At 38.4% G+C, this 26,340-nt stretch overlaps 2 protein-coding genes across 4 annotated transcripts in view; one reads left to right on the top strand and one right to left on the bottom strand.

The window, feature by feature from the left end:
• The first annotated feature begins 106 nt into the window (after positions 1-106).
• ABITRAM (actin binding transcription modulator) lies at positions 107-6,580 on the top strand. Of its 3 annotated transcripts, none has more exons than XM_058694646.1 (6): positions 107-261; positions 1,637-1,688; positions 2,386-2,515; positions 5,144-5,220; positions 5,300-5,369; positions 5,463-6,580. In XM_058694646.1, exons 1-6 carry the CDS (start codon positions 183-185, stop codon positions 5,598-5,600), a joined length of 546 nt encoding a protein of 181 aa, XP_058550629.1. In that variant the 5' UTR covers positions 107-182; the 3' UTR covers positions 5,601-6,580. The 3 variants fall into 3 exon arrangements, with proteins under 3 accessions (XP_058550629.1, XP_058550630.1, XP_058550631.1); XM_058694647.1 differs by having other exon boundaries at positions 122-261; positions 1,553-1,688; XM_058694648.1 differs by lacking the exon at positions 107-261 and adding an exon at positions 500-523 and having other exon boundaries at positions 1,553-1,688.
• Positions 6,581-8,229: 1,649 nt separating this feature from the next.
• The window catches only part of CTNNAL1 (catenin alpha like 1), a 62,606-nt gene continuing 44,495 nt past the window's right edge, over positions 8,230-26,340 (bottom strand). Inside the window, exons 11-19 of the mRNA XM_058694645.1 lie at positions 23,835-23,985; positions 18,226-18,263; positions 16,471-16,521; positions 16,224-16,378; positions 12,666-12,714; positions 9,634-9,690; positions 9,375-9,488; positions 8,625-8,708; positions 8,230-8,488 (exon numbers count right to left, since the gene is read on the bottom strand). Coding sequence (XP_058550628.1) covers positions 8,423-8,488; positions 8,625-8,708; positions 9,375-9,488; positions 9,634-9,690; positions 12,666-12,714; positions 16,224-16,378; positions 16,471-16,521; positions 18,226-18,263; positions 23,835-23,985 — 765 coding nt within the window. The 3' untranslated portion in view covers positions 8,230-8,422. The remainder of the gene's footprint in view (positions 8,489-8,624; positions 8,709-9,374; positions 9,489-9,633; positions 9,691-12,665; positions 12,715-16,223; positions 16,379-16,470; positions 16,522-18,225; positions 18,264-23,834; positions 23,986-26,340) is intronic.

Below are 26,340 nucleotides of genomic sequence, written 5' to 3'. Positions count from 1 at the left end.
ATTTGACGTCTGACTTGGAAGCACCGTACTGAGAAACTTCGGTGGCGGAATCTGCCGGGCCAGGAAAGCAGCACGCGTGCGCACGCCGTGGCCCGCGCGCCGGAAGTACGTCTTCGCCTCGGGCGAACAAAGAGGAAGTGCTCGGGTCCCGGAAAGCGGGGGTAGTGGCGACCGTGGTCGCCATGGCTACCGAGCCCGGGGCAGAGGGACCCGCAGTGCCTTCGCTCGTGGATCGTTACTTCACTCGTTGGTACAAAGCCGGTAAGAGGGGAATGATGTAGGTGTCTGTTCGGCCGCATTGGCCTGATGTTGTAGAGACGGTGGTGACAGATCATAAGCCACGGGCGCGCGCCCCGATGCTTCCTCGCCGCGTCTGGAGGAACTGGATCTCTGTGTTCTCTTCTAGACGGAAGGAATGGCAATTGCAGACTCAGGGCCCTGAGATACAGCCGGGCGCACTCTGGGGCTGGCGATGCAGTGCGAGTTCAAGGGTGGGTCGCTTGCGATAAGATACTAGTCTAAGGTGAGGTCCCCACCAAGGAAGGGAGGGGCTGGATTGCATTCGGCGTGAGGGCCTGAAAAGCTTCGAGGGGCTCGATCCTATAGCAGTGGCCATACACAACAATGATTTAAATGAGGTCGAAAACTATAATAGACGCAGGGATGGAGAGAAGAGGTGGGTTCGAATAGAGGCATTTGGAAAGCAGAATCTAACAGTTTTACTAAAAGTTGCCAGTACCATACACGTATCAGTTGGAGGTAGGTATCGTGCTGTACTGCTTTGTGTACGCAGTACATATCAGTGGTGCGAGCATCGTTGAGGACTCTTCTCTAGGCCCTACTTGCTCCCTTTCATTCAGGGATAATAGGTGTACTCATTTTTTAAATATTGTGGTATATAATTTTGTAGCCAAACTGAGGTGTTTCCCAGAATCTGAGACTTTCAGAGCTAACATCAAGACCGTCTTGGGTAAATCAGAAAGAGTTGGTCACTCTAAAATTGACTAACAAAACATATGCTACTGTATTGTATAAAGAATGCATTGCTAATGGCACTTTTTCTAATAGAAATAATGAGTGTACTCATTTTAAATATCCATCTATCTATCTATCTATATAAATGTTTATTTTTGAGTGAGTGAGAGAGAATGAATGGGGGAGGCCAGAGAGGGAGGGAGACACAATCCGAAGCAGGCTCCAAGCTCTGAGCTGTCAGCACAGAGGACATGTAGGGCTCAAACCCACAGACCGTGAAATCGTGAGCTGAGCCAAAGGCCGATGCTTAACCAACTAAGTCACTCAGGCATCCCTGAGTGTACTCATTTTCAAGTGAGGATGGAGCAAAATGGAGCAAAGAGGTAGCAAACACTTTAATATATTTTTTTCAATATATGAAATTTATTGTCAAATTGGTTTCCATCACAATCACTTTAATATTGAATGAATGATTCTTTCTGGGCCAGGTCCCTTTAAATACTTTACAGGAAGCCTTTATGTATATCTTTTTGGGTAATAAAGGGATACCAAGGATCAGTATGTGTTCAATCTTCAGAATTACCTGTACAAACCAAAGAAAGTACCACACAGTGGGAGTAAATGCCGACCCACCAATCAACAGAGTCATTCATTCTTCTAGATGTCAAAGGCAAACCCTGTGAGGACCACTGTATACTGCAGCACTCCAATCGGTAAGCAAATTGGGAATTTTAAATTATAAAAAAAAGTTTCTAGTATTGTAGCCTGGTATGGTCTTGGATTGAACAAATGGTCATTAAATGATTATCTAACACTATGTTGAAATGGCATTTATTATAAGAGTTGGGCTGACAAGAATGAGCCTTTCAGTGTCTACTCCAAACAAACTTGGTTAACCAAACATCCAAATGGAGGACCCTCATGGAGAGGGCATGCCTTCCTTCTCATCAACCTCAGTGCTACCTAATGACTTTAATGCTCTTCTTTTTTCTGGGAAGGAAATTCAGTCTCACTTATCCCCCCCCCCTTTTTTTTTAAATTTTTTTTTAATATTTACTTATTTTTGAGACAGAGGGAGACAGAACGTGAGTGGGGGAGGGGCAGAGAGAGAGAGGGAGACACAGAATCTAAAACAGGCTCCAAGCTCTGAGCTGTCAGCACAGAGCCCAATGCGGGGCTCGAACCCACGAACCATGAGATCATGACCTGAGCCAAAGTCGGACGTTTAACCGACTGAGCCAGCCAGGCGCCCCCTCACTTCTCTTTTATTATTGCCTTCCCGTCTTAGTTAAGTTCCAGCAGTAGCCAGAGGAAAATGGGGGAAAACAATAGTGTGAGTAGGAGTACTGTGTCGTATGAGGAACAATTCTTCCAAACAATAACACAGCACCACATTTTTGCTCCTTACAGCATATGTGTCATCACATTGGCAGAATCTCATCCAGTTCTTCAAAGTGGAAAAACAATCAAAAGCATTTCCTATCAAATCAGCACCAACTGTAGTAGACTTCAGAACAAGGTCTCTGGGAAATTTAAGCGGGTACGTTCCTGTAATTGTCCACTTAAATCTTCAATGTCATAGTAGTGACAGATCCAGTCAGTCTTAGAATCCAGGGATATGTACTCAGCATACTTCCCTGACAGTTTGATGTGCTAATTTTAAGAATACCTTAACCTTAAAGAAATTCTTAGACCAAAAAATGAGGGATTTCAGGAGGAAAAGGATTTGTCATATTTTCGGTTTTGTGCCACCATTCCTGTCACTCCCAGGGTGGAGGATGGAGAAGGTGGACCTTTGAAAGGACAACTTTAATACCAATATAACAAGATATTTTTGTCTCTTCTAGTTTTATGAAGCCAGCATCTTGAGTTGTCTAAAACTTAGGTGACCAACTCTTCTTTAACATGTATTTTCAAATATAAATTTAAAAATATCCTGAGATAGTGGGGAAAAAAGTCTGAAAAAAAAAAAATAACAGTATTTGCTCCTCACCATTTTCCATTCTTTCATCTTTGCCAATTTGATACAGATCCAGTCACCTTAGCACCTTGTAGCACCACACAGTGCTCAGTTGTAATGTTCTCTCTACCCTCTACAACTCTAGGCAGGGTGGACACATTTTATTAAAAGAGAGCATCATACCAAGGACAATTCAGCAACATACTGAAGTCTCCTGACATAGCTACAGGATAGGAAAGTTTCAGTGGATGATTTAGCTCCTTCATTTTCTGACTTGATACTAAGAGTTTCTGCTAATTACCCTCATCGTTCTGGGAGATCCTGTCTATACTCCCCTTTGTAGGCCTGAAATTCCCTAATAACATACCTTACAAGTATTAATTTTTCCTTGCTCACAAAGCACATGGACTTAGAAAAGCACGAACCTTTCTTAAAAAATAAAGTCTGCAAATTACAAGTATAACAGCTAGTGCTTGTGAGGTTCCTATGATAAATCTTTGTCCAAAATAGTAACACTATTGTTACTGTTGAAGAATAGAGAAGTACCTAAATGTGGAACCCACTACAGATAAGATGTGATTGAATCTCAGCACTGCCAATCGTTGATTCTCCCAACGGAGGTGATACAAAAGGGGTCAAAACATTTCTGCTCTTTTAATACAGACCCAGTGATGGACACACCCTCAGGGACAAATCCTCAGCCCTCCTCGGGAAGTGAGGAGTCACACTGACTAGTATTTTGAAATGAAATACCCACGTGTGGAGGACTAAAGCCAGTTGTGGTAGCGTCTGTGTGCTATCTAATGTTTTGAGTGGTAGAGAGGTCATGGAGAATAGCATCTTGACCTCAAATACCCATGTTCACTGTAGGAAAAATTTCTGGGAAAATGAGCAACATGTGAGACATGCATGCAGGGGTTCCCCATGAGCTTCCTTGTAGATACTTGTCAGAACCTCCCCCAGACACACCCATATAGTGGAGTACATGAAACAACAGCCATGCCTTAACCTTCCAACAGATGAATGTCAAAACGCAGTATTCTGGGTTACAGGATAATGGGTAAACTATTCTTATTTGCTATTTAAAACTTTTTTATTTTTCTAAACTTTCCTCAAAGTGAATCCTTTTTAATTAGAAAAATATAACTGCTTCAAGCAGTGTTAGTAATTAACCCTAATAAAGAAGTTCCTTTATCTAGTAAGTTCTAATATAAAAAATAAGTTAGGTCTTAATGAAAGTAACTTTGTATAATATTACTGTCATACTCTGTCATGTTGAATTTTACATTATTGCTTATTGATGGATTTTCTTACACTTTTGAAATCTTTACGTGGCCATGTGTAACTTTCTCATTTACAGTTGATAAAATACATTTTTTTTTTAAGTTTTTTTTTCTTTTGTTAATTTACATCCAAGTTAGTTAGCATATAGTGCAACAATGATTTCAGGGGTAGATTCCTTAATGCCCCTTACCCATTTAGCCCATCCCCCCCTTCCACAAACCCTCCGGTAACCCTCTGTTTGTTCTCCATATTTAAGAGTCTCTTATGTTTTTTCCCTTCTGTGTTTTTATATTATTTTTGTTTCCCTTCCCTTATGTTCATTTGTTTTGTATCTTAAATTCCTCATTCCAGTCATATGATATCTGTCTTTCTCTAATTTCGCTTAGCATAATATCCTCTAGTTCCATCCAAGTAGTTGCAAATGGCGAGATTCCATTCTTTTTGATTGCCGAGTAATACTCCATTGTATATATATACATCTTCTTTATCCATTCATCCAGTGATGGACATTTGGGCTCTTTCCATATTTTGGCTAATGTTGATAGTCATGTGTCCCTTTGAAACAGCACACCTGTTATCCCCTGGATAAATGCCTAGCAGTGCAATTGCTGGGTCGTAGGGTAGTTCTATTTTTAGTTTTGTGAGGAACCTCCATACTGTTAAGGTTGATAAAATATATTCTTAATCTTTAAAGTACGCTTTACCTCAGGTGTCTTAGTCTGCTCTTTCCCCTAGAGCCTACGATTATAGCTGCCCTATAGTAGGCACTTACATAAATGTTTGAATAAATGAATATTTTTTCTGTACTAAAGTCATTTTTATTTAAAACACTAGCTCCAGGAATATATTCTAACACTGAGGGCTGCCTCTCAAAGGAAAGTGAACACATACACTACTTAATAACTTCTTCCCTTTTATTATCAGGGGGCACAGTTTCTAACAGAGCTTGCACCTCTGTGTAAGATTTACTGCTCAGATGGAGAAGAATACACCATATCTAGGTGAGTTACTTTTTAACCACAATTTAGAAGAAACAAGGGAGGTAATATTTTTCTTCAAAACAGTTTTTTTTTTAAATAGCTGTGTCAGAGGACGGTTGATGGAAGTGAATGAAAACATTCTCCATAAGCCATCTATTCTACAAGAGAAGGTAAAGTGGGGAGAAAAAAGTATGATCCTATCCACATACTTTTTACCTGATTTTACACATCTGACAGTACTAAATCTTCTATTTCCTTTCTAGCCATCCACTGAAGGCTACATTGCAGTTGTGCTGCCCAAATTTGAAGAAAGTAAGAGCATAACAGATGGGTTACTGACACAAAAACAGTATGAAGAAGTCGTGGTGAGGCGCATCACTGCCACGACAGCCACATCATGAGGACCACAAAGGAGTAACACACAGCACGGCACGCGCACACTTCCCTGGCCTGAGCGATCAGAGCTCTCAAGACCCAGCACGTGTGAAGCATGCTTCACACCCAGCCATCCGCAGACACGTCTCATCTTAAAACTTAACCTACTTTCCTGTCTTTGTCTTGTCTAACAAGCCTCAGTTCCTGTTTGGTCCTCTGTCCTGCCCACGTACTCAATTCTCCTTTTGCTTTTACGTAACAATCGTCAAGCAAGGGATGTTTTTTTTGGTTTTCTTTTTATTGGATTAAAAACAAACAAACAAAAGCACTTTGAGGAAAATTTGGACAAGACACCTATGTTTTAAGTAGCAAAGTAAAAATAATTTACCCGTCATCCTGTAACCCGTTGGTGAATACTACATTTTGACACACTTCTGTTTGAAATGTTATGGCATGATCATTGTTTTTGCCTCAATTTTCCCTCAGTTTGAAGTTAAAAAAAACAATTGGGCCTTTTTACTGTATCTTTGTCTGACGGACGCTACCAAAAATGCTAGTGCCGCCCCTTCAGCCCCAGCTCTTCTCCCTCTACGTTGTAGGGGAGAGGCAGAGTGTAGACTCTGCCCCTTACACCTCTGGGGTGGCCTTCCTCTCTGCAACCAAATCGAATGGAACACTGTGGCTTTCCTAAACGACGGAATCAGGAAGAGGCTCTCCTAGCGGGGAAGTGCGCTGATACAGTGTTGTAGTTGCTCAGTCTCACGCTCTAGCTACGGGGTAGCCGGCCAAGAGGTTGCTGTAACCCCAAGACACACATGCCTTTGCATGGAACAAAAACCTTTACATCATCTAAACTAAAAACAAAACTGAATAATGGCTTAAGATTGTGTCTTTATTTACACTAAATTTCAAATAAAAGGGCTTCTTAAATTGTAATTTTTTCTTCAGCACTGCAATATGTGTACATTTAAAGATCTCTGTAAATAAAACAGAAGATTTAATTTAATACAGAAGAAATCACCTTACTTGTGAACTCCTTTGCATGCTCAGGTTTCTCTTCAGATCGCATAAACCTTTCGCCTTTTACTTGTGAATTCCTTTGGTTTTGGATCCTCATGCTGTTGAAGTCATGAGTCATCCCTTCCTCACCCCACCTGAACTTAACAGAATATTCTCATTTCAGGAACATAAAAGTATTCTGTAAATCTACAAGTTATTTTTGACTCACAAGAAAAACTTCTTGACTTGAGTGCCAGCATGACTATCCCCTAAATATATGCACCAGACACAATATAGGTAGTAACTCTACAAACACCTACATCAATGGTGCCGTGAGCTGAAAATCTAAGCACAAACGAGCAGATCCCCATTTTGAGTAGCTGAAGACACCATAAAACAAAGATACTAAAGACAGTAAATAGTAATTGTGTGTGTGTGTGTGTGTGTGTGTGTGTGTATACACACTGTGTGTATGTATGTAATATACACATATGTATTTTACATATAACATTACCTCACACTGTTCTCCCATTACTTCCTTTGTAGTTTTCAAGAATATTTTGGTTTCAGGGCATAAAAACCATGCTTGATAATTTTATACAGGGCACTGACCAAGCTGAATGTATCCCATTTTCTCCTGAAGGCTTACAGTAAGTTTAGTTTCCTTCGATAAAATAGCGACTAATTGGTAGTACTGTGGTTCTTCAGGATCTTGTGAATATTGATTGTGATGGATGACCCAGATAACGATCATCAGACAAGCTTCTATAACTACCACCATTTGGCAACTGACATGTCCTATCAGATTTCAAAATGAATTTCAAAGCACTGGGATATAAGCACTATCAAAAGAGTTCAAAACGAAGTTTACCATAAGGACAGAACATATAAACCAGATCCTTCAATCAAAACCCCACACCAAACAAAAACAAGAAAAGCTTTAAACCCTAAAATTAAAAAGATGTAAGATGTTTGTTTCTTTTATAATGAACATTCCAAAGGCACATATACAAAATGAACGATTATTCAGAATTTATTTTAAAACCTCTCGGTTCCATTACTCTCATGTTTTCCATTCCATCAGTCAGCACAGAAAAGGATAGTTCAAAGACTTTTTTTTATACCAGTAAGATAGGCTTAGGATTCCAGCTAATATTGAAGCAGACTGGCCAGCTATGGTGGAAGGAGAAGTGAGAGCCATCTCCTAGTGAGCTCCTATAGGATTCCGTGCAGTGAGCTCCATGACCCTGCGTTTGGGAATGAGGGAGGGACACATGCAGCCCAAGAGACACCTGTGCTATGAAATGCGTGTTAGAGAACAAATGTGTGCTCGTAGCATGGATGATCTGTGACAGGACAGCAAAGAGGCCAGTCACAATTGGTGCACAGAGCAATTGAAGAATCCACAGATTTAAGGAAACCCCTGGGTTCACCCAGTCGACTATATGTTTTCTGCTGAAAATTAGTGTTCTAGATGGTAAGCTTAAATAAAAAGAGAAAAGAGGAGATTAAGGTATTTTAGGCCAAAGGTGAGCACATATTCAAAGTAGCTTCTTTGGATTAAACTGTCATTAAGACAGTTGGGATATTTGGTTTGACTTTCAAGAATGTTGTTAGTGGCAATGTGCCATTTTAAATTCACACCACAATTAGGAATCTAGAAACTACCATGGCATTTATTAGTTGTCAAAAGCTCCACAATAATTTTCATGATCAGAAAATAAAGCAAGATTTCATCACTGTTTTCTTTATAAAATCGTTGAATTTCTGAAAATAAAAAGGATCATTTGCTTTTTTAAAATATCAGCTTTGCCACATGCAGTTCCAGAGATCTGCCCCCAAAAGCTTCTCAAGTTTTACCATCCATGGAGTCTTTATTGGTAACTGAGACCCATCTGTTGTTTTCCATCTGAAGCTGGAAAGAGTGAAGGCAATTAGTTTCTCCTTTGCTTTTACAATAAAAATTACAAAATTAAATAGTAACTATTTCTTTTGCATTTTCCTTGAAACTAGTTTTAAAATGTGATTTTCAGACAGAAAAATTATCTTACCTTCTTCAGCAGTTTATAGCAAAGCGAGAGAAGTTGGACCAAAATAGCCATCATGGATCTTGTCTTCGTAATACACTTATCAACCTATAATGACAACAGCCAAGCAAATCAGCTTCTAGAAGGAGTACTTCAGAAGACTGTGTCACTGATTTACTTTTAAACTGATAACATTTCATTATTATGGAAATCTAAAGGATCTCAAAAGTCATAAGGATTAGGGCACAGGAGCTGACCTGACGCCCCAGAATACACGTGCAGGACTGCCATCAGGATTCATGCCTATTTCATGGAGCCCCAAGGAAGAGTGGATGGAAAATCAACCAGTTCTATTTCGAGTTGTTTAGGTGCTTTTTAAAACACTCCAAACAGTGGCAGTGAACTCCCTACTTTGTAACTTCTGGCACTCTGCTTTGTTTGCAGAGGCTTAAATTCCCCGAGACAAACAACAGGAGCCCCTACTCTGAGGAATTTGGGCCCTGGTTAGACATGTGATGACATCAGGATTTAAGGGTAGCTGCTCAGTGTTGTGAAATTAATTATGTCCAAAAAGCTAATTTAGTGAACCTACTGCTCCCCGGAGTCTGTTATAACTACAGATGATAAATGACTCTTAGAATCAAAGCCTGAAAAATGGAAGTAAACTGCCCTTCTGTGGGTAATAACACTCTTTGAAAAATGGGCTAGAAGCAAACCTGGTTAAGTGTGAAAGTTTCTCAAGCGTCTCCCTGAATAACCCACTCTGCCTTTTACCTTTAGAAACACTTGATTTTGCAAAGGTGTCTTAGTTATTGTCTGGAGCTGGTGGCATAAAGGACTTAGTTTGTTTATTTCCAGGAGAAGCATAAGCTTGTCATCATCTTTCAGCTGAAAAATAATTCAGGAAGTTATAATAACTTCAATAAAAATCGTCATCTTTTAAACCCTAAATACCCTTATACCTTAATAATATACCCCCACAGTGGGTATTCACATCACCACTATCACCAAGCAGGCAGATCTGTTGCATTACCTGTTTTGAGAAAACTTGTATGTTTGAAGCAAGCTTTAAGCCCTCTTCAGCAAAAACCTAGTGGAAAGAAAAAGTATCACTACTTAGATGTATATCTTATGGATAGTTCATAAGAAATATACTCATGGCTAATTGTCATATCTGTCATAGAACTCCTGAAGTTTTTCTTCTACCCAGGAAACACAAGTGTTCAACTGTATTCAGAAGATTTCCCAGACCTGATGCAGAATCAATCCCTGGAGACTCTCCTCTGCACCTGGAAACCTCCAGTTGCTCTGGAGGGCCATACAGACACATGATACTTAACCATACAAATTATGTCCAGGCTCCCAGAAGGATCTGGAGCTCATCTTATAATACCCCAACTATAAAAAGGTGATGAATTGTAGAATATGAGATCAAAAGGGTTAGGACTTTCCTACTTCCAGCCAAGCAAGATAAAATTTGTCACCTGTACACATTCCTTAACCAGCCATTTGAGAGGACCGGTTCAGATCGGTTCTTGAGTATTCACCATGCATTTTATAGTTTAATGAGTTGAACAGGATGATGGCAAAGAACAGTGAAAAATAAGGTTGGTCAGATAAGATTAGGAATATTTAGGATGATTATTTTTAAATGGTAACAGAATGTTTCAGAGTAAGAGACACCAGGGGAGAAAAGGGTGGGAGACTTAGCTTTAGGTGGCAGCAGATGAGAACAGGGCAAATGTGAGGGTGGTTTGTGAAGAAAAGTAACAAGCCTTGGTAATGAATTAGATAAAGAACATAAAGAGAAGGCAATACTTTCAGGGTTAACCTTAACCCTTTATCCAACAGCCTTAGCACCTTGCTATCATTGGATGAACTGATCTCAAGGTCAAAAATCCTTCACTCCCTTCCTTATCCTTTAAAAGGGAAACCAGGGGCGCCTGGGTGGCTCAGTCGGTTAAGCGGCCGACTTCGGCTCAGGTCACGATCTCGCTGTCCGTGAGTTCGAGCCCCGCGTCGGGCTCTGTGCTGACCGCTCAGAGCCTGGAGCCTGTTTCAGATTCTGTGTCTCCCTCTCTCTGACCCTCCCCTGTTCATGCTCTGTCTCTCTCTGTCTCAAAAATAAATAAACATTAAAAAAAAAAAATTTTTAAAGGGAAACCAGTGAGTTTTATACCTAGATCCTAACCAAACAGAATGACTCACTTACCCATACATTCCTCATTATCCCACATTACCACTTTCTGTTTACATCTCTTCCCTTCTGGCCCACAAACCTCTCGGGAGCAAGATCCATGTCTGTCTCCTGGAGTATCGTGGTTTTACAACCAACTTAAAGCCGATGACTTTCAAATCTCTCTCTCCATTCTTGAACGATCCTGACACCAGTCTTTTATATACTACTTGAACAAAACAGAATGCTTGATTTCCAACCTCTAAATCTGGTTTTCTCCCTCAGTGTTCCCTAGCTAAGTAAATGGCAATACCATTTACCCTGTTAGTCAAACCCAAAACCTTTAAAACCAAAGTCAGATCCTGCCACTCAGGATCAAAACCCTCAATGGGTTTTCCATCATACTTGGAAAATAAAAGTTAAAGTTCTTCCAGTGGCTACAGAGATGCCATACTTTACCACTTTCCTTCTGGCTCATTCCATTGCATCCACACTTGCCTCCTTATTGTTCTTCAGATCCCTCCAGCCTACCCCAACATCTCAGGGCCTTTGCACTTGCTCTGTTTGCCTGAAATATTCTATCCCCAGATAACCACCCTGCTCACTCTCTCACTTCATTAATTACTCAAATGTTACCCCCTTAGAGGTCTTTTCTTGTCACCCTCCTATCACCTCTTTTTATCTTTTATAATTTTATCTCTAAATGCTTATATATGGACATTGTGTACTTAACTCTCTACTGTCTACCTCCTCCCACTAGAATGTATGCTGCAGGGCAGAGGGCAGCAGTGGCTTTGTTTTGTTCTCTTTTCTCCAAACAGCACTTATCCCCAGGATCTGACACACAGTACAAGTTCAATAAATAGTTGATGAACATTTCACGTCCACCAGTTAGTAGTCAATTCAATAGACATTGGTTTAATGAATAAGCTCACACAGGAAGAAGGTGACAAGTAGATCTTTTGCAGTGAAATATCCCTTGTGGTATGGTACGACTTCGAATGGATATGAGCCAAACTGAACAGAATGAATCCAGAATTTATTAAAACTGTTTTAAGGGGAATAGCTCATTTATAGTTGACTTTACAAAAAATACATACAAGAAATGTTCTGACTCTGATGATGATCACCCTCCCAAGGTGAAATCCCTTTCCTGACGGGGCTCAGGTGGCAGCACACGGGAATACCAAAGGAAACCATCAAAGGTGATAGAAACTGCACATTTCAAATGCAAGAACGCCCTTCGTTCCAGAAAAGCAAACAAACTAATGTGAGAGTTAGGGAAAGTAATCTAGCAACCCACTTGCCAATCTAAAGCCTCTACGTGAAGGAGGGGAATTTGAGATGGGCCTATGTGGACTTCCACAGATACACAGAGGCACAAGGGTGGGTGTGAGAATGTCTGTCTCTTCCTGAATGCCTTAACTCAGCAGGGATGTGAAAGGGAAGAAGGAAAACTGTACCAAGCACTCTCTGTCTCAAGCATATGACAAATGCTTTCTCATGTGTTGTTCTCATGCAATCAATATCATTCATCCAATCCATTAATGAAGAGGCCAAAAAGCCATTCAGGAAAGCGTGCAGGATATGCATCTGCTAACAAGATATTTTCACCTCCTTAGGAAAACCTAGAATTACTGTTATTGCACATACTGTCAGCAAAGCCCATTCTGCTACATCCCGATAATATTTGAGTTTTACTCAACAAGATAACCAAAAACGCTCCACAAAATGCTATTGTGAGCCCTCTACTTTTTCACTTTTCTCTACACATGTGTGTGCACAGGTTAGCATACAAACGTGACATGGTAAATCATTTAGAAAACCCAGTTATTACCCACTTTTAGCCCAGAATTAAATTAGTAGCATAAAATGGAAATAAAACATACCTCTAGTTGATGAATTAAATCCTGGGAAGTTTTCAGTGGCCCCTCTCCTCTGAAATAAAATGAATTATCAAGGAGGTCTAAGAAAAAGTTACTGCCTGAAATTTGGTTGTATAATATAAAACTTTTAGAGCATTTTGAGTATTAATAGATCCCAAATTTTGAAGAAGAATATTGAACAGACTAATAATACTGTGACTTTATTCTTAAACAACTTTAATATTTAACTATTACTTCTTAGGGCGCTTTAAAATTTTTCAGTGAACTTTATATATGTTAATTTTATAATGTAAAGGAACTTAACACTGACAAGTAATATTTAAATTTTATTTTTCCTTTTTAACCTTTTTCATTTTGCTTCATAAATTAAATACATGAGATATGACAACATGTCTTAACCAAAAGGCCTTTGTTACATAATGGAAAGAGGATCAGACCAAAACTCAAAAAATTCTCATTTTTAATTCTAAAACTTTGATAAGGCATGTCATTTAAGTTTCAATGCTGAGTATATAAAATAGTCATAATAATATTTGTGCTACCACTTTCATCAGAATAGGGAACATCAGATTGAAAACTACCAAGAAACAAGACCTCTACAAATGAAAAGCAAATCACAGCAAAGTGAACAACAGAATGCATTAAGAAGAGCAGTAGACTGGCATGAATCACAAGAAATCTATTAGCCAATTCTACCCTTAACATCTGTAAGATGGTGAACAAATTATTCCTGTTCTCTGATAAATTGTTGTGCTGATCAAATGAAATTATGAAGCAGAAACCACTTAAAAACCTATAAGGCACTTTTAAGTTTGAAATTTTTTTAAACTGTAAGGTACCAAAAAATCTTAAATATATAAATTATCAAGAAAGAGGGGTGCCTGGCTGGCTGAGTTGGTAGAGTATGCAACTCTCGATCTTGGGATTGTAAATTCGAGCCCCATATTGAGTGTAGAGATTACTTAAAAATAAAACCTTTAAAATCATCAAGAAATATGAATAATCATCTATAAATTACTAAGAAATTCTGTAAATTGTTAAGATAACAATAGCCTGAGGAAAAGCTATAAAACTACCCAGGAAAACTGTAAAACTGGATCCTGTGAAGGCTAACAGGTGAGTCTCAGAAACAAGCAACTACATGAGGTCGGTAAACCACAGGTATTAAGGGAAAACAAAACAAAACCAAAATTTGTTGGGGAAAGACAGATACACTGAGTGTGTGGGCAGAAAGCAAAGCCAGTATGAGATTTGACCACAGATAAATCACCAAGATGTGTCAAATGGCACCAGGTGTCACCCACTATGGAAAACCCATTTTTTTCCCTCAACTCAGCATTCCTGTGCAATCACTACATCTAGTAACAAGTCCCATTCCACAGAGCTTTAGTGATCCCCACCCCTCATAATGCAGCCACTCATGCTTCCCTCTCTCTATGGGATGCATGTCATACACTATCCTCACTCTGAAACAAAAAAGTGCTGACCATATCATCCTGAAATATCCTGAAACAAGAAACAAGAACTAAAAGAGACAGTTAAAAACTTAACAAAGGAGCCACCTGAGTGGCTCAGTCGGTTGAGCATCCGACTCTTTTAATTTTGGCTCAGGTCATAATCTCATGGTCGCGAGACTGAGCTCCACATCTGGCCCTGTGCTGAGCGTGAAGCCTGCCTAAAATTTTCTCCCTCTCTCTCCCTCTGTCCCTCCTAGCTTACAAGCATGTTTTCTCTCTCTCTCAAAACATACATACATACATACATAAAACCTGTAAAAAAATTCTGATGAATTCTCTGTTTAGGATGATTTTATGTGTCAAACTACATTCACTTAGTAAAGATATTTCTCTAGTTTTCACCAATCAAAAAAAAAAAAAAAGATTTTGTTTAAAGATCTGCTGATTTTTATCACCATGAGGAAACTAGCATGATTGCAGCCAAATGTCAAGATCTTTGTTATCTCTGCTAATCTGTGCACATTTGGTGCGGGCAAACGAAGGAGTTCCATTGTACTTTCTTCTGCACACTTGACTCATCTGATTTTTGAAAGACAGGAACTAAGAAAAAAAGGCCATAATTGTGCTAGGAAGACTCAATCCCAGGAGAAGCTTGCTAAAAACAAGAACAAAAGAAGGAAACCACCAAAGAGGAAAGGTCACCAAAGCTGGAAAGTACAGTAAAGTATTAACAGATGACTGCTAAACAGAGGCAAAATTACTCAACTCCTATCATTTCTCCCTCACCCTCCAGAATACTCTATCTTGAAAAGCTAGAAGATCTCATCAACAGGCAAATGAATGTTTCTTCCTCACTCTGATCTTCCTTCCATGCAAAGGAATCTTCACTAGCACAACATCCCTCATTTCTCTCAGCTCTCCCACTTATTCCATCCTGTAGAAGTGTGTGGACTTTTCAGTTTTTTGGTGACTTTGCAAAAATAAGTTGGACATGTAGCCCTCTCCTTTCTCCTTTTTCTCTTGGAAGTAAAGATGCCTTTGGGAGACACCTGCTCTTCCAGGTGTTCAGAGACACATTCTGTCCCTACGAAGTACAATTTCTTAATTCTAGAGATCATTTTAAAAGCTACTTGCTTGTGGACATAAACGACATTATCCAATAATAGCTTTATCAATATAAATGTTACTGGCCCCTATCTGCCATTCTTTTGCTTATGTTTTCATTTTGTTCAGAACTTGGGTGGGAAAAAGGGTGCTGTTTATTGAACCCCAGTGTCCATAGAGTAGTGGAGATCCTATTTTAATTGAGCTTAAGACTCCAGACCAAATGGATTACATTCCAGAATACTGTAACAACTTATAGATGTGGCCCACTGCTGATAATATTTTCAAAATCAAAATGAGTAGAAGACCCAAATATTTTTCAGGTTTCTAAAAATAAAAAAGACAGATTTCAGAAAGTTAATGAAAAGTTTGAAGTCATTTTTGAGAAAATTCTAGAACAGATTGACCAGATAACTGATGAATGTTTAGCAACATAAATTACTATACCATATGTATAGCTTGTTGTGGAAGATTGTGGAATGTGATCAACATGGACTTGAATGAGGCATGTGATCAAGACTCTTATAATGTGGACAAGACAGAGAAGGTAGGCCTTGTAACAGTGAAGTTAGGGAAATACTCTGCTATGAATACTGATTCCTGGAGATTTGGCCCCCCATTGAGGTGGTAGGCCTCATGGTTGGAGTCTTTGATCTGTATTATCTAATCAAGTACCAGTCACTTACATAAAGAGTTAAAAGGCAGGTTTTCTAAACTTATTGATGCTGGCTAGGAGAAACAGATACATAGAATGACAAAAAGCAGAATGCAAAATTATTTCAAAATTATGAAAAGGACACAAACCTGAAAGAGGATATCTTCTAAATCCTAATTAAATAAATGCCTTCTTGTTGCATTCACTTAATTATAAGAACTTATGGTCTTTTTTTAACCATATATTGGAAGTTGACTTTAACCTGTCAATGATTTAACATGAGTTTTTCTTTACACCGGATACTATCAAATTGATTTAAAAGGATCAAAACATCACTATATTTACCTAGTAAATAAATATAGAGAATAGGCCATACTGGACATGTTCCGCCCATTTCGAACAATCTCATTTTCCTGATCCTCCCATTTCTTGATCTCACAGTTGGCATCAGAGGTAAGCAAACCCAGCTTAAGTCCAAGCTTTGCTATCTTGGCTTGCTCCTATAAAATACACGTTTTCATCACCACAATATTGTCATTATTAATGTAAATGGAAGTTTAGAAGTAAGACTGTTAAAAGGAAAAGGTCTTACCTCAGAGTCAGGCTTGTCTGCCTTTAATGATTTCAGGTTTGCATTATTCTTCTGTGACAATGAAAAGATTAAGACATCTTAAAAAACAGTACAGTTATGGTGAGGAAATACAGTAGTAATAGAAAGAATAACAAAGTACCTGTAATAAAATTTTAATTTGAACATTTTCAGAACAAACTTAAGCTACATTAAAGCACGTTGAAACAAACTAATTGCAAACGCTCTCCTAGCATGTGGGTTCAGCTTTGAATAGGTAGTTAGTTAGAAAGCCGAGGCCAGGGAAAGCAGATCATGCCCCAGAAGGACTTAAGGACCTGTGCACCTTGTCAGAGTCCAGGTATTATATCTCCAAACATTCCTGGCCCCTCTGTTGAGTTATTCTTATGAAATGATGTCATAAACTTAGCCACTATATGTAGTTTTCCATATACTCCTATTGTTATGATTCTGGAGTTCAGTTCCTTTAACCAATTTGTCCTATGAGGGCTAATTTTGGCCCCCAAGTGCCATTGACATCCCAGTTCTTAATCCTTTACCCCAGGTCCTATAGGAGATTATACTTAGAATTTAGCACTTCATATTTCAATCAACATGTTTGCTGGGCCACTATTTTTGAAATGGTAATTTTGTCTATGTGAGCTATATGGAACTCAGAATATAGTTCCCCTAAGGTGAAAATATTGTACTTAGGTTATCAGGCTAGCCCACAGATGCCTATTTACATAAGTAGAAACCACCACCAATAGCAATGTTTCTTTGTAACATATATGCAGAAGCTCTTAGGAGACAGCAGCCTAGGTCGGCCATTCCCCCACTCTGAGGTCTGGTAGGAGCTCCCCTAGTTGGGCCACAATGGCTGGGGCTAGTGAACAGAAAGGTGCAGGAGAGGCTGGGAGCCCTTTTCTTTTTTCTTTTAACATATACTTAAACTATAAACACACACACACACACACACACACACACACACACACACACACACATTGAGTAGATGTACACAAAGTATAAATTATAACAGAATAAAACAAAATACCCTAACCCCCTTAGCTAAAGAAAAAGATCATCAACCAATACTTTTGAGGCATATGTGTACCTCCTCATTTTTTGTTTCTCTTATTATTACCATGACTTGATCCTTCTGACCAGCTATTCTGTCAGGAGTTTCACTGCAGAGCACTCAAGAGCCTTAACTTTTCCCTTTTGTTTTCTGTCTCATGGTTTATACTTGCTCGTTTAACATAGCCCTTTTGAGATTTTCTAATGCTGCTTACTATAGAAGAAATGGGACAGAAAATGAAAACAGAGAAACCATAAAGTTGCACACATGTACAAATAGAAGCTGCCTCTTATGTTCACTGGAAAATACAGATCATCTGTGATCTCTGGCCCTTCCTTGTACAGTCACATCATGTGCGTCTTCCTCCTTAGTCTGATAGACTAAAACGCAACTGATAAAGCATTTAAAAAAGAATGCCCTGCAAGTTTTTAGATTTTATTTAGAATTTTACACCCTGTCTCATTCTTTTAAATTTGGTTGTGTTTTCATCATTTTTTACTTTTACAAGTTATTTTTATTAGAGTGTTTAATGAAGACTGAAAGGGAACGCCTGAAAAGGTACAGAAACCATCTTAATGCATGTAACCAAGCGGGCCACCTAGTGGACGCTATTTTGGAACGCAGTCAGACGCATCAGTTTCAAATATACAATTCGAATTTTGAATAAAACATTCCAAAATGTACAAGACTCTTCTACTTACCATTGGCCTTGGAAGTGAAAGGTAGCCATACTTCTCTCCTACAAATAACACATACAACTTAAAACAAATTTTCTATTAGCATATTTTCTATTATTCACATTTAATTTTTAAAATATTAAATAGGAATGCTAGCACATTAGTTTTGATAATTTAGTCTATTAATTAAATGTGTCTCAGAAACAAAATTGTAATTTGATTGGTGAACATGAAGATTGTCAACAGTTGTATCCCTAAGGTACCTGGTTGGACAATCTCTACCTCCCCCAATGTAATGGCAGAAAGGCAAAATATCTCAGTGATAATTACTTAAATTGACAACAAGTTTCATTCACAGTGAAATCTTTTACAGTAGCTTGCCTCTAATGAAACCAGATTCTTCTTTTCTCAGTATGAGTTATCAGTGCTTACTTGCTTTTCTGCGAGCATCAAAGCAAATCATTTACAGCTCACTTCATAAAGTATTCCTCTAGTCAGAGAGCAACTCTAGTGCATAAGATAGGAAGATGAAATAAACCAAATAACAGTCTCTTCGCTGTGAATTAACACATGGCAGGAAGCACAGAAACTATAGAAAGTAAGGTACTGTATAATGCCCGCTTCATCCCTGTGCTTTCCTCTTTCAAACTTCTGGATCATGTATAAAGTCAGATTGCAATAGATGGTAGTTTTTTTTTTTTAAGCTTAGTTTGTTATATCTGAGGAAAGAATTTATAAGATTTGAACAGTAATTACTTCCTGATTTCAAGGAATGAAGTTTTGTTCAGCTGTAATATATTAGGTAGAACCATGTGAAATTGCTGATATTCAACCACTTTGAAATACAAAAATAGCAATTTCATATAGTTTCACCTAATAAAAGTAAATACAGTGTCAGAGTACTAAGTCACACACTTTCTTATAGAACAACTGTTACATGAACAAGGTGAGCCTGCTCATAACATATTTACATCTTCATCTGGAACTGTGCTGTTGAATATGGAATCCACTGGCCATGTGACTAGTGAGCAACTGAAATATGACCAGTCTCAAAGGAGATGTGCTTTAAAATATAAAATACATATTGAAGGGGCATCTGGGTGGCTCAGTCGGTTAAGTGTCTGACTTCAGCTCAGGTCATGACCGCACGGTGTGTGAGTTCAAGCCCTGCATCAGGCTCTGCACTGGATCCTCTGTCTCCCTCTCTCTCCACCCCTCCCCCACTCTCATGCACACCCTCGCTCTCTCAAAAATATTTTAAAAACTAAATAAAATACATATTGGATTTTGAAGACTTAATATAATGGGAGAAAATGTAAAAGACCTCATTAATACTTTTTAAGTACTGATTATAAACTGAAACAGTATTTTGGACACATTGGATTAAATAAAAAATATTAAAATGAATTTCACCGGATTCTTTTGAAAATTTTCATGTGCCTCCTATAAAATTTTAAATTACATATGTGGCTCACGTTATACTTCTATTGGACAGTGCTGATCTAGAAAACGAACTGTCCTTATGGGTCAGCCATTGGTACTTAGGATATGTTTTATGATTCAAATAATTTGTTTGTAATATCAGAATTGTAAGGGAATTTTATTAATGGTGTTCTGTTCTCAGAATTGAGAGAGAGAAATAAAACTTAAAGAAGACATTATTCCATGCCTTTTCGCCCCGCCCTGATATAAAAAGTGCCTGAATTAGGTGTGAATAGAAGACTTTAAGTCATTTAGAACCTCAAAATTCACCATTTATCTTAATTCAAAGTCCAAATCCTGTCCATAATATCCCTAAAAAAGTGGTCTTAATAAGCTACAGAAATAAGCATAATCATTACTTAACATAATTAGCTTAGGTGTGAGCAGTCTTGTATTATTATCTACTCTTATGCTCCTCCATAGTGCCCATATCCCTGAAATGTTCACCTTTACTCTCCAAGAGGAAAAAAAAGCGAACTATATTAATCTCTTATCTCTCCAAGAAACAACAGAGTTAAAGAAACCAGAAGGCACGGAGAAATAAATGCAATGAAACAAAGAGCCTTTATATAATCTGGTTTGCTATTCACCAATTAATTAACTGGCACTTCCAGTCCCTGAGGGTGTCTTATAGGTATTTGTTTTGCTTCCTATTTCCATCATTCAGTTGGACTAAGAATGGTTTGCATATTTGAGGAAAATTGCAAAACTGACCATTCTTCAAATAGTTTTTCCCCATAATGCTATTCAGGTAAGGTTGTCCCTCATTCCCCCAGTTCCAATATAAGCCAAGTTAAGTTGATAATAATACAAAAAAAAAAAAAAAAAAAAGAAAAAAAAAAGAAAAAAGATAATAAAGATACCAAAAATCATTAATCTGAATCATTTTATATTAACTTTATAGTTGTTTTTTCCATACAAGTCTAATTATTGCCATTGATTCTAAGCAGAGCAAATGTATTGACTCAGTTATGTTTAGCTATTACATCAAATTAAAGAAGTGGCATAAGCAATTTGTATCTCTGATGAAAACATTAGACAAAACAATTTTTATCTTCCGAATGCAAACATTAGAAGTCACTGGAAAAACAGGAATGTTTATGGGGAAAACATACTTAATGTTTGATTTATAAAATGGTTTTCAAAGAACTGTTTTCACAGGGGTATTGTAAGTTTAATACTAAATCAACACGACCTAAATCAAACAATAATACCTAAATCAACCTAAATACCTAAATACCAACAATACCTAAATCAACACGACAGCTGTTGTCTTTACTTCTCATTTTAACCTCCAGATAAACGAAGTTCACAATTCAGCTCAAAAGCCCCTCTCATCTTGTGGGAGTACCAAAATGATTTCTTTTGAAAACCTAATTGAGAAATGCTGCTCTCATTTTCAATACCCAGAACTTTTCTGCATCTCTACAAACTAAAGCTAATATCCCAAGGACAGAAAAGCCTCATTATTTCACTAGAGATGGGCTATGTTATTCCCTATTAGAAGTTCCTACAATTAGCTCTTTTGATTCTGGAAGGAGTTCTACGTGGCATGACCAGAATGACCACATCCCCAGACCCACTTAAAATGAATGGCTAAGTACTGAAGGAAAGGCGATTATTAGGTCACCACAGGAGTAGGACTGGGGTATTCTAATCCAAACCCAGTTGTCATCCTCAAACTTTCCCTCGTCTCTGCATTCAATTAATCACCAAATCCTACCAATATTACTTATAAAGTTTTTCTTAAATCAGTCCTCTTATCTATCTCCATTTCTATTATTATCACCTCATTATCTCTTGTCTGATGGACCACTGCCTTGATTCGAACTCCATGTCCCCCAGACAAGCTCATATTGTTCCCCCTTCTATGCTCCCTATTTCACTGAACAGCACCTTATGTATCCAATCTGCCAAGTGACATGGTAAGTGCAGAGCTATGGAACAGGGCTGCTAGGTGCATCCCTATAACCTGAAGCCCAGTCATATTAATTCTAAGATGGTTCAAACAGAACAAGAGAAATTCAGCTTCCTTAAAGGAGAGGTAGAGTCTACAGACTATGAGAGAAGTGTCCTTTTCACATTTAGGTACCTAGAATAAGCTCAAATTCTAAATGCTGTAATTACATATTCAGCACTAAGGGAAAGTAGAATCTTCCCGATTGGGTCCCTTCCAAAAAGAAGACCATGGCTTCCCAGGAGGTTTGGGTAAGAAGGCAGAAATGGATGAAGATAGAAAGGCAGTAAGGCAAGTATTGATTTTTGAGTTCTTAAAACAATCCCAGGAGGCCCTATTGTGCAATTTGAGTGTCTCACGGTAAGGGGGACAATGACCTAGCTCTGAGACTGACTTCAAGTATGAGAACACTAAAGTCTCTTCTCATTGCTTACCATGTTGTGTGCTACTTAATTGGTTGGTGAAACGATACTTGGAACATATCTGATAATTTTTCTAGTAATGAGAGTCAAGATATTCAGAGCATTACAAAGGTTGCTAGAATACGGCAAAGGCTTTTCAATAATAGCTGTAACGTGAGTTACAACAGTAGCAGAGAGAAATGAGGATCTGAAGAATACACTCTGTCCTTTTAGGGAAGCAGTGGACAGGTGCAAGGTAACAGGCAGGCTTGTCATAATAACCGTACAGCACAGGAAAAACAACACTGTGACACTGGACTCAGTCCAGCCAATAATGGCTAACCCAGAACTGGACTTCTTTGTCAGAAAAGCTATTCTTATGAGTTTAGTGATAAAAGTCAGGACAAAGAAAGGCAGTACAAGAAATCAACCAACTCTATCTCAATTAATTCCACATAAGGATCCTTCTGAACAACAAGATACTTTACCAGTAAACAATGGATGGAGTATTGATTAAAGGCAACAGAATTTCCCACCTAAAGAAGAATTTCTGTTCAGCCCTAAGGAAGTTAAGGTTTTCCAAGGACAGGTTACCCACATCTAAAGAAGAAACTGTTTACATAACATCCAGCTTAAGAGGAAAAGAAACCATAATTGACTGTGGAGTCCAAAAATAAGTGTAGGATTTTCCTGTTTCAACTCTGGCTATCTGTAGCGGATGCTAGTGCTGAGAAGGGCAGGGAAGCCACTTTTCTTCGTTTCCTAAACAAGTCCTATGCCTAAATTATCATTCCTCTTTCAATGTGGATCAATTATATCACGTTACCTGTTAATATATGAAACTTGCCTCACATAAAAATCCATGTGCCTATTAATGCTTTATAAAAGCATCAAAATGATAAGCCATTTAGACTATCACAGAAATCTTTAAATGTAGAAGCATGGCAAACATTTATTATACTTTACAAATTACACTCTATTTACAAAGTCTATCATTTCCTGATTTTTAAAAACAAATCAGCAATTATCCTAAATACATATTTTTTAAAATATGAAATGTTTAAATGTGCAACTCAATAAAAATAAGTATGTAATTTGATGTTACTGTGACTTAAATGACATTTTATTAAAAAAAAAAAAAACAAGCATGCTTGACACTAACAGAAGCCATTCAAAGGGAAAAAAGTACATGACAAGACATAAACATAAGAGGATACACCATACAATGGGAAAGAAACAAAACTCCCAGTTGATATTAGAATAAAGAGGATGCCTTCCTATACATTGTGCAGTGCTATTCTACATGTTGTAGAAATACCAATGAACTTACCCACCACAGGAAATATTCCAAGATTATGCAGTCATCAGAGAAAGAGATTCCATCCAAGTGGAAGGAAAGCAATTCAAAAATCAAATAACTACATTCATTTCATTATGAAGTTAGTAGAATTAAATCAGAGAATAACTGTATTACAGAAGAGCTTTTATACTAAAACTAAAAAACAATTTAGATAAAATATAAAATGACTGGATTTCAATCAGAAAACTAGAATATTAACATTTCAATGAAATCTACAACACTGTTGTACAATAAATTATACTGCTTAGATGCTATAATGAAGGACAGACAACACCGTCCCAATTTTTCTGTGGGAAATTTTTTATATGTTACTATAAAAATAACCCATTGGGTGATAACAAGATAATTCATCTTGTAACTGAGGTTTGACATTAAAAAACTAACAGAATTAATTACAATAATAATGTGTTTAAATATGTGGATAGTTTCTCACCTCGTCTTCCTTCGAAAACATCATTGATTTCTCTTAGCAGTGTTGATATGTCACTAATTTGGGATTCCCACGCTTCACAAAAGACATCTAGGTTTTCTTTAGCAATTTTACTAGACGGATGCAATGTCAATGTTTCAGCAGCAGAAATTATCTAATGAAACACAACAGACACAGGTGTGCATTTCAGACTCTTAGTTCTTAGAATCATGCTGGAGACCAAACTTAAGTCTGTGCTGTTCAACTCAACAAACAACTATGAAATGATTTCCACACGTAAGCTCCATGTTGGCCAATGTGGAGACCCACAGAACAAAACTCACTGTTTCTTCTAAGCTGATCCACAAATAAATAGGATGCACGATTCTACACAAGCATTTATTCAGGGAGCAGTGACCTTTATTTCAGGAAAACTGGGTCAACGAAGTTGCTTCCATCGCAGAATTCAAAGAGTTATCTACACAGACTACAAAGAGTGGACTGTGCACTGTAGGTACAAGAGATGGGGGAGTAGTCGTGGCAGCAACAACAGTCACAGGGGTAGTGGTAATGGTGGCAGCAGCAGCACTGGTATCAGGAGCGGTAGGGGTAGTAATAGTGATGATGACAGTAGTAGTAATAATGGCAGCGGCAGCAGCGGCAGGTGGGTAGTATTACTGGTAGTGGCAGTCGTAGTAACGTATACACACACCTATGAGTACGTGGCAGGTATGTTCTTGAGATGCTCTTTTAGGTGCTTGATATACATTAGTATTGATCTTCAGAAACACACAAACAGAATACTGGCTATCCTTCCCAAATACACATTATTCCCGTTATACAGCTAGAGAAACAGAGGCTCAGAGATACCAAGTAACTAATACATGGCTATTCATTCACCTACTATGTGCCAGGTACTGTACCCATGTTCCAGGAGCTGGGGAAACAGCTGTGAATGAAACGGATAAATTTGTCTGTCTTCATGGGGCTCACATTATGAGGGAGACAGACAATAAAAAACATACAAGTAAGTGTTAAGATATTTCAGCGATGATAAATTGTATGCATGACAATAAAGGGTAAGAGAGATAGAGGGTGTTAGAAGGTCACCGAAAAGGAGGCATGTAAAAACAAAGAACTGAAGAAGTCAAGGAGGCCGTGAGGGAATCTAGGGCGAGTCATTTGGGATGAGCTGGGAACACTTCTAGTATGTTCAGGGAACAGCCAGCAGGCCAGTGTGACTAGACTGACATGAAAAACAGGAAGGTCACCAGTGGCCATGTGATGAGGAACATACACAGTAAGGACTGGACTTTACTGTGAGATAGGAAGTCACTGAAGAGCTTTCAGAAGACTGATATGATCCATGCCATGCTCCCTCTAAGGGAAATAGAGCTACAAGCTCCTCCTGGTTTGGCACAGTCCCACGGGCACAGGGCTTGACAAGTAGGTGGCAGCTTCAGGAGCACAACAAGGTTCCCCATCTTCAGGGAAGGTGGGTACATGGGCTTGCCAGAGAACCACGGGCTAGATTTCAGCAGGAGTGCCCTCTTGACCAGGGCACTATATATATATATATATATATATATATATATATATATATATATATATATATATATATATATACACATATATACATATACATATATACATACATGTATATGTATATATGTGTATATATATATATGTATAAATATATACACACATATATATGTGTGTGTGTGTGTGTATTTTTTTTAATTAGAGAGAGAGAGAGAGAGAGAGGGAGAGAGGGAGGGAGAGGGGCAGAGGGAGAAAGAGAATAGGGGGTGGAGAGAATCTTAAGCAGGCTCCACACTCAGTGTGGAGCCCAATCCTACAACCCTGGGAGCATGACCTGAGCTGGAATCAAGAGTCAGATGCTCAGGGCACCTGGGTGGCTCAGTTGGTTAAGCATTTGACATCAGCTCAGGTCATGATCTCGAGGCTCGTGGGTTCAAGCCCCTCATCAGGCTATACGCTGACAGCTTAGAGCCTGCTTCAGATTCTTTGTCTCCCTCTCTCTCTGTGCATTCCCCCCGCAACCCACGCTCTGTCTCTCTCTCTTTCTCTCTCAAAAATAAATAAATATTAAAAAAAATTTTTAAAGAGTCAGACGCTCAACTGACTGAGCCATCCAGACACCGCTAGGATCTAACATTTTAAAAGAACTATAAAAATGACATGGCTAAAGTAGAGATGTCCAGAAATAAATACAAACGATCCCAGACACATGCTCTAATTCTTTACATGATCCCTTTGTGAAACAGATAGCAAAGACTAGGAGTAAAAGCTGAGGCTGTGGGAAGAAAAAGACTTCTCAAGTCATAGAAGTTGACAACAGGCTCGATCACTGCCCTGCGGAAGAAGGTACAGTGGTCCCTGATATTCCTGCTGCAGTAAAAACAGTAAGCAGAGAATTACAGCTAAGTAGCAAGCAGGGCTTGAGGGTAACAAGAGCTGACGGCACATGGCAGGAGAGTCAAAACTTTCAATTCCACTGAAATACATT

Source organism: Neofelis nebulosa, chromosome 12 (genome assembly GCF_028018385.1).
Source record: "Neofelis nebulosa isolate mNeoNeb1 chromosome 12, mNeoNeb1.pri, whole genome shotgun sequence".
Taxonomy (NCBI): domain Eukaryota; kingdom Metazoa; phylum Chordata; class Mammalia; order Carnivora; family Felidae; genus Neofelis; species Neofelis nebulosa.
The sequence above is the reverse complement of the archived record's forward strand: the minus strand, read 5'-3'. Positions and strand labels throughout refer to the sequence as shown.

Excerpts from the sequence above, each read along its gene's own strand:
- ABITRAM (XM_058694646.1), top strand. The coding sequence starts at position 183 with ATGGCTACCGAGCCCGGGGCAGAGGGACCCGCAGTGCCTTCGCTCGTG. Across the intron at positions 1,689-2,385 it reads ATACTGCAGCACTCCAATCG|CATATGTGTCATCACATTGG; the intron begins GTAAGCAAATTG and ends TGCTCCTTACAG. Across the intron at positions 2,516-5,143 it reads TCTCTGGGAAATTTAAGCGG|GGGGCACAGTTTCTAACAGA; the intron begins GTACGTTCCTGT and ends TTTTATTATCAG.